The 15,019-nt window shown below is 37.8% G+C and overlaps 1 protein-coding gene across 17 annotated transcripts in view; it reads left to right on the top strand.

Annotated features, from left to right (window-relative positions):
• The window catches only part of FREM1 (FRAS1 related extracellular matrix 1), a 333,841-nt gene that overhangs the window by 250,343 nt on the left and 68,479 nt on the right, over positions 1–15,019 (top strand). For 14 of the 17 annotated variants that reach the window (XR_010322860.1, XM_064290482.1, XM_064290481.1 and 11 more), the window contains 3 exons: positions 235–420; positions 9,259–9,455; positions 12,781–13,003. Coding sequence is in view for 16 of the 17 variants with exons in the window: in XM_064290482.1 (XP_064146552.1) it covers positions 235–420; positions 9,259–9,455; positions 12,781–13,003 (606 nt within the window). In the remaining variant the exon portion in view is untranslated. Of the gene's footprint in view, positions 1–234; positions 421–9,258; positions 9,456–12,780; positions 13,004–15,019 lie in introns of those variants that run through there. The other 3 variants (XM_064290484.1, XM_064290494.1, XM_064290495.1) reach the window with 3 other exon arrangements.

Genomic DNA, 15,019 nt, shown 5'->3' on the forward strand with positions numbered 1-15,019 from the left:
TGCTTGTACTAGAAAAATAATATAATTCCATAAGTCAAATTAAATTCCGCCCATTCCCCCTGAATATTTTCCTTGTAAGGAGAATTACGCCAAGGAAATGAACATCTCCAAAGGAAGTATATTTGCATATGCGAGGCTTCTCTGAATTGGAATTTCAATCACTCCCTTTTGTTCTCGCTATCCTGATGAAAGGATACCACGTTAAGTTATAATCGTGTTATTATTTGTATGCAGGTACCATGTTTGTTGTAGATGAGGGTCTCTCAGCCTCGGTAACCATTAACCATTTGTCCGCCACTGACCCTGACACTGCAGCAGATGACTTGGAGTTTGTTTTGGTTTCTTCACCCCAGTTTGGTTACATTGAAAACACACTCCCTTCTGCAGGTTTTGAAAAAAGCAATATGGGCAAAAGTATAGGTAAGTCATGGTTTCATGACGAGCAAAGACTCGCCTATGTTTATGGATCTGGTTGGCCAGATTGTGTTTAATAACTGGATAAGGACTTTAGAAATGTGTGAAAGCACCATACATATTCAAGGAATTATTATTATTATTACAGCTGATACTTTAGAATCCTATTTGTTCTTTTTTTATTTCTAATTTCTCCATGCATGTGAATTTATTTTAAAAATAAATGGGGGAGGGAGGCGGAGCCAAGATGGCGGACTAGGCAGATGCTACCTTGGATCCCTCTTACAACAAAGACACGGAAAAAACAAGTGAATCGATCACATACATAACAATCTACGAACCCTGAACAACAAACACAGATTTAGAGATGGAGAATGAACTAATACGGGGAAGCAGCAATTGTTTTCAGAACCTGGAGCCAGCGTACCAGTCAGGTACGGCACAAGCACAGAGAGCTGCTCCACCCCCCTGAACTAACCCCAGGAGGGGGACCAGCCGGTTCCGCCGGCGGCGTGGGACGCAGCCAGTAGAAGAAGTCCCCGGGAGGCAGTGACTGGTCTTGGAATGGGGACAGCAGCGTCCCAGCCAGGGAACCATCCCGCTGGGATTTGGACTGGAAGCAGGTACGGCATAAACACAGAGAGCCGCTCCACCCCCCTGAACTAACCCCGGGAGGGGGCCCAGTTGAGTCACGCGGGCGGCGTGGGATGCAGCCGGTAGGAGAAGTCCCCGGGAGGCAGCGACTGGTATTGGAGCGGGGAGAACAGCGTCCCTGCCGGGACACTCAGTCACGGCACAAGCACGGGGAGCTGCTCCACCCACCTGAACTAACCCCGGGAGGCGGCCCAACTGGTTCGCGGAGGCGGCACGACAACGCGGCTGGAGGGACAAGAAGTCCCCGGGAGGCAGCGACTGATTTTGGAGTCGAGAGTGCACCGTCCCAGTAGGGGAGCCTTGACGCTGGGCGTGGGGCTGGAAGCGGAGGATCTGACCGTGACTCCAGCAGGCCAGACCCCCCAGGGGCAATCTCCACACAGCCAGCACACATAGGCGATGCACCCCGCGGGAATCTCAGATATAATAGTCATTCCAAACAAGACAAGCAACTCTGGCTATATTCTGAGGTGCTACTCTCCTATCTCTCTGTTCCCTCCCCCACCCTCCCCAGGTGGCTTCATTAACATCCGATTAGCCTGAGCCAGAGGGAGAACTCTGACAGGGATCTGACTGCATTTTTTTTTAGCAGATTTTCTGGAAAAACTAGTTTCCCAGTGATGGCTCGGAGACAACAATCCATATCAAACCACTTAAAGAAGCAGACCATGACAGCTTCTCTAACCCCCCAAACAAAAGAATCAAAATCTTTCCCAAATGAAGATACAATCCTGGAATTATCAGATACAGAATATAAAAAACTAATTTACAGAATGCTTCAAGACATCATAAATGAAATAAGGCAAACTGCAGAAAAAGCCAAGGAACACACTGATAAAACTGTTGAAGAACTCAAAAAGATTATTCAAGAACATAGTGGAAAAATTAATAAGTTGCAAGAATCCATAGAGAGCATGTAGAAATCCAAAAGATTAACAATAAAATTACAGAATTAGACAACGCAATAGGAAGTCAGAGGAGCAGACTCGAGCAATTAGAATGCAGACTGGGACATCTGGAGGACCAGGGAATCAACACCAACATAGCTGAAAAAAAATCAGATAAAAGAATTTAAAAAAATGAAGAAACCCTAAGAATCATGTGGGACTCTATCAAGAAGGGTAACCTGCGGGTGATTGGAGTCCCAGAACAGGGAGGGGGGACAGAAAACACAGAGAAAATAGTTGAAGAACTCCTGACACAAAACTTCCCTGACATCATGAAAGACGAAAGGATATCTATCCAAGATGCTCATTGAACCCCATTTAAGATTGATCCAAAAAGAAAAACACCAAGACATATTATCATCAAACTCACCAAAACCAAAGATAAACAGAAAATTTTAAAAGCAGCCAGGGAGAAAAGAAAGGTTTCCTTCAAGGGAGAATCAATAAGAATAAGTTCAGACTACTCAGCAGAGACCATGCAGGCAAGAAGGGAATGGGATGATGTATACAGAGCACTGAAGGACAAAAACTGCCAACCAAGGATCATATATCCAGCAAAACTCTCTCTGAAATATGAAGGAGAAATTAAGATATTTACAGATAAACACAAGTTTAGAGAATTTGCAAAAACCAAACCAAAGCTACAAGAAATACTAAAGGATATTGTTTGGTCAGAGAACCAATAATATCAGATATCAGCACAACACAAGGTCACAAAACAGAACGTCCTGATATCAACTCAAATAGGGAAATCACAAAAACAAACAAATTAAGACTAATTAATAAAAAAAATACACATAACAGGGAATCATGGAAGTCAATAGGTAAAAGATCATAATAATCAAAAAGAGGGACTAAATACAGGAGGCACTGAACTGCCATATGGAGAGTGATACAAGGCGATATAGAACAATACAAGTTAGGTTTTTACTTAGAAAAATAGGGGTAAATAATAAGGTAACCACAAAAAGGTATAACAACTCTATAACTCAAGATAATAGCCAAGAAAAACGTAACGACTCAACTAACATAAAGTCAAACACTATGAAAATGAGGATCTCTCAATTTACTAAGAAAAACGCCTAAGCACAAAAAAGTATGTGGAAAAATGAAATTGTCAACAACACACATAAAAAGGCATCAAAATGACAGCACTAAAAACTTATTTATCTATAATTACGCTGAATGTAAATGGACTAAATGCACCAATAAAGAGACAGAGAGTCTCAGACTGGATAAAGAAACACGATCCATCTATATGCTGCCTACAAGAGACACACCTTAGACTTAGAGACACAAACAAACTAAAACTCAAAGGATGGAAAAAAATATATCAAGCAAACAATAAGCAAAAAAGAAGAGGAGTAGCAATATTAATTTCTGACAAAATAGACTTTAGACTTAAATCCACCACAAAGGATAAAGAAGGACACTATATAATGATAAAAGGGACAATTGATCAGGAAGACATAACCATATTAAATATATATGCACCCAATGACAGCGCTGCAAGATACATAAATCAAATTTTAACAGAATTGAAAAGTGAGATAGATACCTCCACAATTATAGTAGGAGACTTCAACACACCACTTTCGGAGAAGGACAGGACATCCAGTAAGAAGCTCAATAGAGACACGGAAGATCTAATTACAACAATCAACCAACTTGACCTCATTGACTTATACAGAATTCTCCACCCAACTGCTGCAAAGTATACTTTTTTTTCTAGCGCACATGGAACATTCTCTAGAATAGACCACATATTAGGTCATAAAACAAACCTTTGCAGAGTCCAAAACATCGAAATATTACAAAGCATCTTCTCAGACCACAAGGCAATAAAACTAGAGATCAATAACAGAAAAACTAGGGAAAAGAAATCAAATACTTGGAAAATGAACAATAGCCTCCTGAAAAAAGACTGGGTTATAGAAGACATCAAGGAGGGAATAAGGAAATTCATAGAAAGCAACGAGAATGAAAATACTTCCTATCAAAACCTCTGGGACACAGCAAAAGCAGTGCTCAGAGGTAAATTTATATCGATAAATGCACACATACAAAAAGAAGAAAGAGCCAAAATCAGAGAAGTGTCCCTGCAACTTGAACAAAGAGAAAGTGAGCAACAAAAGAATCCATCAGGCACCAGAAGAAAACAAATAATAAAAATTAAAGCTGAACTAAATGAATTAGAGAACAGAAAAACAATTGAAAGAATTAACAAAGCCAAAAGCTGGTTCTTTGAAAAAATTAACAAAATTGATAAACCATTGGCTAGACTGACTAAAGAAATACAGGAAAGGAAACAAATAACCCGAATAAGAAACGAGAAGGACCACATCACAACAGAACCAAACAAAATTAAAAGAATCATTTCAGATTATTATGAAAAATTGTACTCTAACAAATTTGCAAACCTAGAAGAAATGGATGAATTCCTGGAAAAACACTACCTACCTAAACTAACACATTCAGAAGTAGAACAACTAAATAGACCCATAACAAAAAAAGAGTTTGAAACAGTAATCAAAAAACTCCCAACAAAAAAAAGCCCTGGCCCGGACGGCTTCACTGCAGAGTTCTACCAAACTTTCAGAGAAGAGTTAACACCACTACTTCTGAAGGTATTCCAAAGCATAGAAAATGACGGAATACTACCCAACTCATTCTATGAAGCCACCATCTCCCTGATACCAAAACCAGGTAAAGACATTACAAAAAAAGAAAATTATAGACCTATATCCCTCATGAACATAGATGCAAAAATCCTCAACAAAATTCTAGCCAATAGAATCCAACAACACATCAAAAAAATAATTCACCATGATCAAGTGGGATTTATACCAGGTATGCAAGGCTGGTTTAATATCAGAAAAACCATTAATGTAATCCATCACATAAATAAAACAAAAGACAAAAACCACATGATCTTATCAATTGATGCAGAAAAGGCATTTGACAAAGTCCAACACCCATTTATGATAAAAACTCTTACCAAAATAGGAATTGAAGGAAAATTCCTCAACATAATAAAGGGCATCTATGCAAAGCCAACTTTTTTTTTTTTTATGCAAAGCCAACAGCCAATATCACTCTAAATGGAGAGAACCTGAAAGCATTTCCCTTGAGAACGGGAACCAGACAAGGATGCCCTTTATCACCGCTCTTATTCAACATTGTGCTGGAAGTCCTAGCCAGGGCAATTAGGCTAGACAAAGAAATAAAATGTATCCGGATTGGCAAGGAGGAAGTAAAGTTATCACTATTTGCAGATGACATGATTATATACACAGAAAACCCTAAGGAATCCTCCAGAAAACTACTGAAACTAATAGAAGAGTTTGGCAGAGTCTCAGGTTATAAAATAAACATACAAAAATCACTTGGATTCCTCTACATCAACAAAAAGAACACCGAAGAGGAAATAACCAAATCAATACCATTCACAGTAGCCCCCAAGAAGATAAGATACTTAGGAATAAATCTTACCAAGGATGTAAAAGACCTATACAAAGAAAACTACAAAGCTCTACTACAAGAAATTCAAAAGGACATACTTAAGTGGAAAAACATACCTTGCTCATGGATAGGAAGACTTAACATAGTAAAAATGTCTATTCTACCAAAAGCCATCTATACATTTAACGCACTTCCGATCCAAATTCCAATGTCATATTTTAAGGGAATAGAGAAACAGATCACCAATTTCATATGGAAGGGAAAGAAGCCCCGGATAAGCAAAGCACTAATGAAAAAGAAGAAGAAAGTGGGAGGCCTCACTCTACCTGATTTCAGAACCTATTATACAGTCACAGTAGTCAAAACAGCCTGGTACTGGTACAACAACAGGCACATAGACCAATGGAACAGAATTGAGAACCCAGACATAGATCCATCCACGTATGAGCAGCTGATATTTGACAAAGGACCAGTGTCAGTCAATTGGGGAAAAGATAGCCTTTTTAACAAATGGTGCTGGCATAACTGGATATCCATTTGCAAAAAAATGAAACAGGACCCATACCTTACACCATGCACAAAAACTAACTCCAAGTGGATCAAAGACCTAAACATAAAGACTAAAACGATAAAGATCATGGAAGAAAAAATAGGGACAACCCTAGGAGCCCTAATACAAGGCATAAACAGAATACAAAACATTACCAAAAATGATGAAGAGAAACCCGATAACTGGGAGCTCCTAAAAATCAAACACCTATGCTCATCTAAAGACTTCACCAAAAGAGTAAAAAGACCACCTACAGACTGGGAAAGAATTTTCAGCTATGACATCTCCAACCAGCACCTGATCTCTAAAATCTACATGATTCTGTCAAAACTCAACCACAAAAAGACAAACAACCCAATCAAAAAGTGGGCAAAGGATATGAACACACATTTCACTAAAGAAGATATTCAGGCAGCTAACAGATACATGAGAAAATGCTCTCGATCATTAGCCATTAGAGAAATGCAAATTAAAACTACGATGAGATTCCATCTCACACCAGCAAGGCTGGCATTAATCCAAAAAACACAAAATAATAAATGTTGGAGAGGCGGCGGAGAGATTGGAACTCTTATACACTGCTGGTGGGAATGTAAAATGGTACAACCACTTTGGAACTCTATCTGACGTTATCTTAAACAGTTAGAAATAGAACTACCATACAACCCAGAAATCCCACTCCTAGGAATATACCCTAGAGATACAAGAGCCTTCACACAAACAGATATGTGCACACCCATGTTTATTGCAGCTCTGTTTACAACAGCAAAAAGCTGGAAGCAACCAATGTGTCCATCAACGGATGAATGGGTAAATAAATTGTGGTATATTCACACAATGGAATACTACGCATCGATAAAGAACAGTGACGAATCTGTGAAACATTTCGTAACATGGAGGAACCTAGAAGGCATTATGCTGAGCGAAATTAGTCAGAGGCAAAAGGACAAATATTGTATAAGACCACTATTATAAGATCTTGAGAAATAGTAAACCTGAGAAGAACACATACTTTTGTGGTTGCGAGGGGGGGAGGGAGGGAGGGTGGGAGAGGGTTTTTTATTGATTAATCAGTAGATAAGAACTGCTTTAGGTGAACGGAAAGACAACACTCAATACATGGAAGGTCAGCTCAGTTGGACTGGACCAAAAGCAAAGAAGTTTCCGGGATAAAATGAATGCTTCGAAGGTCAGCGAAGCAAGGGCAGGGGTCTGGGGAACATGGTTTGTGGGGACTTCTAAGTCAATGGGCAAAATAATTCTATTATGAAATCATTCTGCATCCCACTTTGAAATGTGGCGTCTGGGGTCTTAAATGCTAACAAGCGACCATCTAAGATGTATCAATTGGTCTCAACCCACCTGGAGGAAAGGAAAATGAAGAACACCAAGGTCACACGACAACTAAGAGCCCAAGAGACAGAAAGGGCCACATGAACCAGAGACCTACATCATCCTGAGACCAGAAGAACTAGTTGGTGCCCGGCCACAATAGATGACTGCCCTGACGGGGAGCACAGCAGAGGACCCCTGAGGGAGCAGGAGATCAGTGGGATACAGACCCCAAATTCTCATAAAAAGATCAGACTTAATGGTCTGACTGAGACTGGAGGAATCCCGGCGGCCATGCTCCCCAGACCTTCTGTTGGCACAGGACAGGAACCATCCCCGAAGAAACTCATCAGACATGAAAGGGGCTGGTCAGCAGGTGGGAGAGAGACGCTGATGAAGAGTGAGCTAATTATATCAGGTGGACACTTGAGATTGTGTTGGCAACTCTTGTCTCAAGGGGGGATGGGAGGATAGAGAGAGAGGGAAGCCGGCAAAATTGTCAAGAAAGGAGAGACTGAAAGGGCTGACTCAAGAGGGGGAGAGCAAGTGGGAGTAGGGAGTGAGATGTATGTAAACTTATATGTGACAGACTGATTGGATTTGTAAACGTTCACTTGAAGCTTAATAAAAGTTAATAAAAGAAAAAAAAATTCCAAAAAAAAAAAAGAAATGTGAATACCTCCCATTAACAATAAAGAATACCCAGCCTCACTGCTAATTCAATAAATGCAAATTAAAACATCAAAAAAAATAAAATAAAATAAATGGGAATTAAGAAAAATCAGAGAATAAACTTTTAAGAAATGTTTTAAAAGGCCCTCATAGAAACACAGAGTAATGGATAGAATAAATTGGTGGTAGCTGACCAGGCCTCATTCTCACAAGCTTCTAGCATTTCTAATTGACATTGGTGGAAAATATTGAGAAATATACCATAAGTGTAACAGAGAGAGAAAGCCTTCAAATGTAGACACCAAAACCAAACCATCGAGTCGATTCCGACTCCTAGCGACCCTATAGGACAGCGCAGAACTGCCCCGTAGAGTTTTCAAGGAACACCTGGCAGATTTGAACTGCCAACGCTTTTGTTAGCAGCTGTAACTCTTAACCACTACACCACCAGGGTTCCCAGTGTAGACACAGATGACATTAACTTTGAAAACAAAATGTGACTCAGGTACCTAAATAACTCTTGTATTTCAGACAAAGCAAAAAAAAATAAAAGCAAAATAAAGTCTTCCAAAGATAACACTTTAGAAGTAAATGCTTCTCCAAAGTATCATTTGAGGCATATCCATTTCAAATATGCGAGATACTGAAGTTAAGATTAATTGCATTATAAATCAAGATTACCCAATTTGTCCTGAGGCCTAATCCACAATTTAGAGCGTTTTTTTCTTTTTATTTAAGGCAATGTCGAAATATCAAACGGTGGGTCAGCTAAGTCTATTCAATCCAGTCAGTTGCTTGGTACGTACTTAGAGTAAGCAGATGATGGAGGGGCTCTTGTTTCTCCTTTACGTGAAAGAGCCGGTCTCTTTCTCATCCAAGCATGACAAGAACTGCTCATGCAGAAGGAATGGTTTTAATCAAGAGAAAATCTCTCTGACATTCATTCCAGGTATCCAAAGGGTGGCCATGAAGTCCCTATACATCCTAGTTATCAGCTATCTCCCTTCTGTTCTCCAAATTTTAATCCTTCTTTATGATTCATGGATATCTGCTTTTATGTCGATGGTTGGAAATCATTAAAGCAGCTTGTCATAACTTATACGTATGTCAATTGCCATGATCTCTCATCTGCTTTCCTGGGGAATAGGTTATTGGGTTAAGGATGGAGGACCAGTAGCTTCAGAAAAATGTTTTCTTATTTACCTGTCCCATCTTGGTGTGCTCTAGCTTCATTCCAGTGGAAAGACATGAAGGCATTGCACGTTAACTATGTGCAATCAAAGCATCTGAGAATAGAACCAACCGCTGATCAGTTCATGGTGTACGTCACAGATGGGAAGCGACGCTCCTTGGAAATACCATTTCACGTTATAATCAACCCCACAAATGATGAAGCTCCTGACTTCATAGTGCAGAATATTACTGTAAGAAAAGAATCAGACTTTCAGTTTCTTTCTTGTCACTGTTTGATTTTGTTGGCAAAGGTGTACTTAACGCATTAGGTTAGTGAGTAGTAGGGGAGGCAGTATTTTATGTCAGGTAATGCAATCACTTGAAAAATATCATTTTAATAATAATGATGCTAAAGATAAAAATTGCTAACATATATGGAGCACTTACTACGTTGTAGGTAATGTTCCAAGCTCTTTACATGTATTTGCATTTAATCCTCACAGGGTGGTGGAATTATTATTCCCATTTCTTAAGGGAAGAAATGAAGTACAGAGAGGCCAACTAAGTGACCCAAGATCACAGAGCTTGTAATTAAGTGGCAAGTTGGGATTTGCACCCAGGCAAAAAATAATTGCACCCAGGCAGTCGGTTCTAAATCGTGACCCGTTAACCAATCTATAATGGCAGAAATTCTTCATTCACACCTTATACGCATCTTTCTTATATAGCCATCTATGAAGCTATATGAGATGGAGAAAATACAATTTGGACCACACTTCTTTTGTGCAGTTTTTATACAATAGCATGTTAATTTAAAACTATGTATGTATATATATATATATTTAAAATGGTCCATAATGTCACTTCTCGGATATCACTTGTTGACTTTTAAAAAACAATAATAAATGGTACGTGGTTAAACAAGTTTGAATGTTAAGAAACATACAATGTGTGGAATATGAAATTCGTCCTCTCTGACAGCTCAACCCCTGGTCACTCCCCAGTGATTGAGCTTTTAGTAATTCCTTCCACAAAAATAACTTGTGCACACACCAGTGACGTGTATGTGTGTGTTTTTCTGGATGTTTTTACTTACAAACAAGGGATCATACTATACCCATTACTCTGTACTTTTTTTTATTTAATTATGTATCTTGGAAATCTTTCCATATCAGCCTATGTAATTCTTTCAAACATTTGTATTTTATGTGTATGGTTATTTAATCTCTGTATATGCATAAATTTGATTAAACAAAATGAACACAGACTTTGGAATCAGAGAGACTTCAACACTGCCATTTACTGGTTATAGGGTCCTGAGCAAATTATTTCTCTCTATGCCTGTGTTTCTTCATCTACAATTTTGGTTCAAATCTTCGGTAAGGATAGCCATGATGATCAAAATGGTCGGGCACAGGGTAGTCCCTTAAGAAATAGGTGCCATTATTTCTACTATTAATGTTACTTTGTTTGTTACATTTCTTATGAAATTGGCTAAAGCAAATATTAGCTATTTAAAAATATTGTTTTGCCTTCTTTTTCACTAAAAATTATTAAATTCAAAATGAAAGAATTATTTGGCTTCAATTTTCTGCTGAATCTTAACATTTTATGAGAAGCACCCTAAAACTACCTGAGGATAAGACTCAAGAGTAAGCCCTTGCTCCTCCCCTTCCTCTGGCACGTGGGTCTCTCTGGAGGGGCCTTCAGTAGTTATGAGAGGAAAAAAAGCTACAAATGATTCCTTCTGTACCTTCCCCTGTTGTCTTGTATCTGTCTAGGGATGGGGCCTTTTAAATAATTAGGCCACCAGGAGATTGTCCCTTGCTTGTCTCTGAAAGTAATCATGCCCATTTCCTGTGTATTTCTTAAAGAAACTGTTGAAGGATAACAAGTATGAAGCCCCATGTGTTATTGGCAGAGCTTATTTTAAGCTTCAATTGATTTTTTTTAATTGCCATATTTATTTTGCCTTCTTGTGAGAAAATTCATTTATTTTGTAGATAATTGAGCTTCCATCAAATTGTGCTGCAAAAAAAATTGAGATTTTCGTTTGAGCGCTTATGCTCTATTCCAAACATTTTGTGTGTGTGGACCTGAGCTTTTTTTGTCATGATCAATGAGCAATTAAATCTGCAAGAAAGAAACCCACATTTTTTTTCCACGAAATTTCCCGTTGACCTTGTGCACTAATTTACTATGTTAGAAATGAGAAAGGTCACTATACGGTGAGTCAGGGAGTCTGGACTCTGTGAAGGAGGAATAATTGGAATTGTTAATTTTAGGTTGCTATAAAGTCCTTGAGGAAAAAAGGCAAGCTACCATTGAGGAGGATTTCATAAGTATAGCATTGTGGATTACTCTATGATGATCCCTTAATCCTTAAGATGTTGGTCCCATAAAATCCTTTGTATGGCGAGTGACTCTTCTCTATGCAGGCTCAGTAAACAGTGGTTGCGGGAGGACTCTCTTCAAAATCAGCAGGAGAGGCTGAACAAAATGAGCATTTTCACAACTTTAAACCATATGTATCCTTCAAGGCTTATGTACCCGTCACTCATGAAGGCATTTCTGGCCTCCTCTGCCCTTTTGTGCTTCTTGTTTATCCGTGTCTCATTGTGTTAGACATTTTCTTCCTTGCATTATAGTCCTTGGTGGCCAGGCCTTCACAGCCTCACCTGACTTTATGACCCTTGAGAATATTTGTGTCTCCATATAGCATGCTGACTTACACATTGTAGTTCCTAGTAAGCACACATTGAATTTATACACTTTTGTTATTTAGATCTTGGCATATTTCAAAATAGGAAGCAGGAATATTTCTGTGTTCTCCCTACTCTCATTATGAAAAAAAAAAAAAAACCAAGACAGCAAAGTACTATATCCTCAAGTTCTAGATTGCTAGATTCTATATGAAATGAAAAACAATCAACTCTGTTTGTGCTTAAAAGATCATGAAACCCAAAGTGAGGTGTGGAGAAGGCGTAGGAAGAGTAGTTTAGCAACACTGAAGGTGTGGGGACTGGGGAGAGATGAGGGGCCCAGAATTAAAATGTATACTATGAGCCATCCGAAAGCATCCTCCTCCATTTTTGTGGATTGCAGTTTAAATACAGACGTTTTTACTTCATTGACAAAAATAACGAACAACAAACACCCCCAGATTGTGGTTGTGTTGTAAGAAACAGAGGAATTGTGAAAGCAATGAGGCCCGGGGTGGGTAAAATCACAGACTTGGGATCTGAATGTAGAAGTTCTAGACTCAGTTTTACAACTGAATTTCTCTATGACTTTCACGAAGTAAGCAATCATTTGTTTTTCCCCCAATCTTTAAATTTTTAAAATTTTTTGTCGTTTGCCCTTCATGAAAAATGAAGTGTTTTGAAATCTGTAGGAAAAAAAAAGATGTAGGGAGATTAATAGCTTTTTCTTTTCGTTTATCTTAAACAAACAGTTTCGTTCTAGGACTGGTTACAAACAAATCTCATGAAAAATTTGAAATGAATCTTAAAATTATTTCTTTCGTGCAGATTTTATTTTGTGCACAGCTGACGTTTCTGGCTTGTTCTTGTTTAGGTACGGGAGGGTCAGATGAGAGAGCTGGGTTCTTCTGTTATCAATGCCGCTGACCTGGACATCCCCAAGGACTCCTTGCTGTTCACCATCACTCATGAACCTCGCCATGGCCTCCTCATCAACGGGGTGTTTAGTGAAGGCCTCCCTCAGTATAAACAGCCAGCAAACCCTGACCAGAAGCATCACCTTGTTCACAACTTTTCCATGGAACTTCTCAAGACTGGTAGATCATATTCCACTTCCATTTATTTGTTGTTGTCATTTATTCAATAATTTAACCCAGGAAATATGATAATAAATCACAAAAATAGGGGATGAAGAAATACCATTCATATACTTGATCTATTCACCACTCAAGGGTTTCCTCTTGATTAATATAGGGCATGAGGTCCTAGATAGGGATAGTGGGTAATGGAAAATCTCATTAAAGATGCTTACGATTATTGATATTTTGGCACAACTTTTAATTCTTTTTTAAACTATTGAGATCGTGGAACTAAATCTTAACTTAAAAGATTTGTCTGCCAAAATTTCCACCTCTGAAACAAATATAGGACCACATACAATAACTCCTTATTCTCTGTAGAGATAATTTGCTCTTTAGGGAAATGACACATCAGGATAATGGCCTGAATTATTCCTATTTTTAAACTGATCTCATCCCATTTTTCCATATATAAAAATACTTTTTAAAATTCGAGAAAAGTATGCAGTTCTAGAGTCCCGGCCTACTCTCACCCCTTCCTGCCTTCATATGTTCTGATTCCTCAGCCTAGAATGTCCTTCTCCCTGCCTTGATAGTTTGGCCAGTGCTGTCCTTTAGAACCCAGTTTATTGACCTCCTGCTTGCAGCGTACCCCGATTCCCCAAGCCGTTGCTCCCTGTGCTTGCCTCAGTTTAACACTAGTTCAGCATTTTTCATACTGTCTTTTCATTATTTTCCCCCAACTAGGTGGTATGTTCTCTGCCCCTAAGTTTATTTTGCAATACTCGTACAATGTCATTTCACATGTAAATCTGAAGAACGAATTCATATATTTCTCAGTTTGTATAATTTGAAAAGAAATAAACCTGAAGTTTAAAAGGTCATGTTATCAAATGAATAAAATGTGTAGCAAAAATAGAATGGGTTGTTACAAATATGTTTTCTTTTTTAAGACAAATTAAAAAAGGAATAATAACTTGTACTTTCTACTCCAAGTTTTGTTTTTAAAATAACACCTATTTATTATTTTAGGGTTAATAAGTACTATATGCTCATTTCATAAAGTTTGGACTACATGGTTATCTTAAAGGAAAATAAAAATTGTTCATATAAATTAATATTTTGGTGAAATTCTCAGAGATTTCTCTCATTTAGGTTCACTTATGACTTTTTTTTTTGCTTTTGTATATTGTCACATACCCACACAGATTCAAACATATAGAATTTATTGCTACCATATTATATAACCTACTTTTTCTTGTCAATTATTATAAGCATCTTCTTACATTTTAAATATCAATTGAAAACATGTTTTTTTAGTAACTCTAAAGTGTCTTATTGTATGGATGTACTTCAATATAATTTTATACAACTATCTCCTATTCTCAAACATTAAGATAGCTTTTCATTTCCTGCCGTTATAAGTTACATATCCATAAACATATTTCACGTAAATCTTGGTGCACATTTCAGTATTTTTTTAAATAACTTTTTGTAGTCAGATCACTTGGTAAAAGAGATGAACTTTTTTTTTAAGGCGCTCTTGGGAAAAACTACCATTGCCACTGTGTGCATGAGCACACCTGTTTTCCTAACCAACAATGGATAATATTATTCTTAAAAGCCTTTGCAAATTTGATAGCTAATTGTAGTCTCTCATTGTTGTCTTGATTTGAAATTCTTAGATTAGGATTGAGATTGAGCATATGTTCACATATTTATCGAACCTTTCTATTTCAACTTTTGTGAATTGACTGTGTCCCTTGCCCATTTTTCCACTGGAGTATTATTATTCATACCGATTTTTATAAGAGATCTCAACATATTGGTGACTTTTGTCACTTATGTTACAAATAATTTTTTACATGTTTTATTTGCCTTTTAATTCATGCTGTTAAATACAAAAATTAAAAATTACAAGTAGTAAAATGTATTTTTATTTTCTTTTTACTGTCTTCCTTTGTTTTTATATTTAGAAAGACCTATATCCAGAGATAAGATATTTACTTCTATTATCTTCTAAGTTTTTTTTAA

The sequence above is a fragment of the Loxodonta africana genome, chromosome 9 (assembly GCF_030014295.1).
Source record: "Loxodonta africana isolate mLoxAfr1 chromosome 9, mLoxAfr1.hap2, whole genome shotgun sequence".
In the NCBI taxonomy this organism is placed as follows: Eukaryota; Metazoa; Chordata; class Mammalia; order Proboscidea; family Elephantidae; genus Loxodonta; species Loxodonta africana.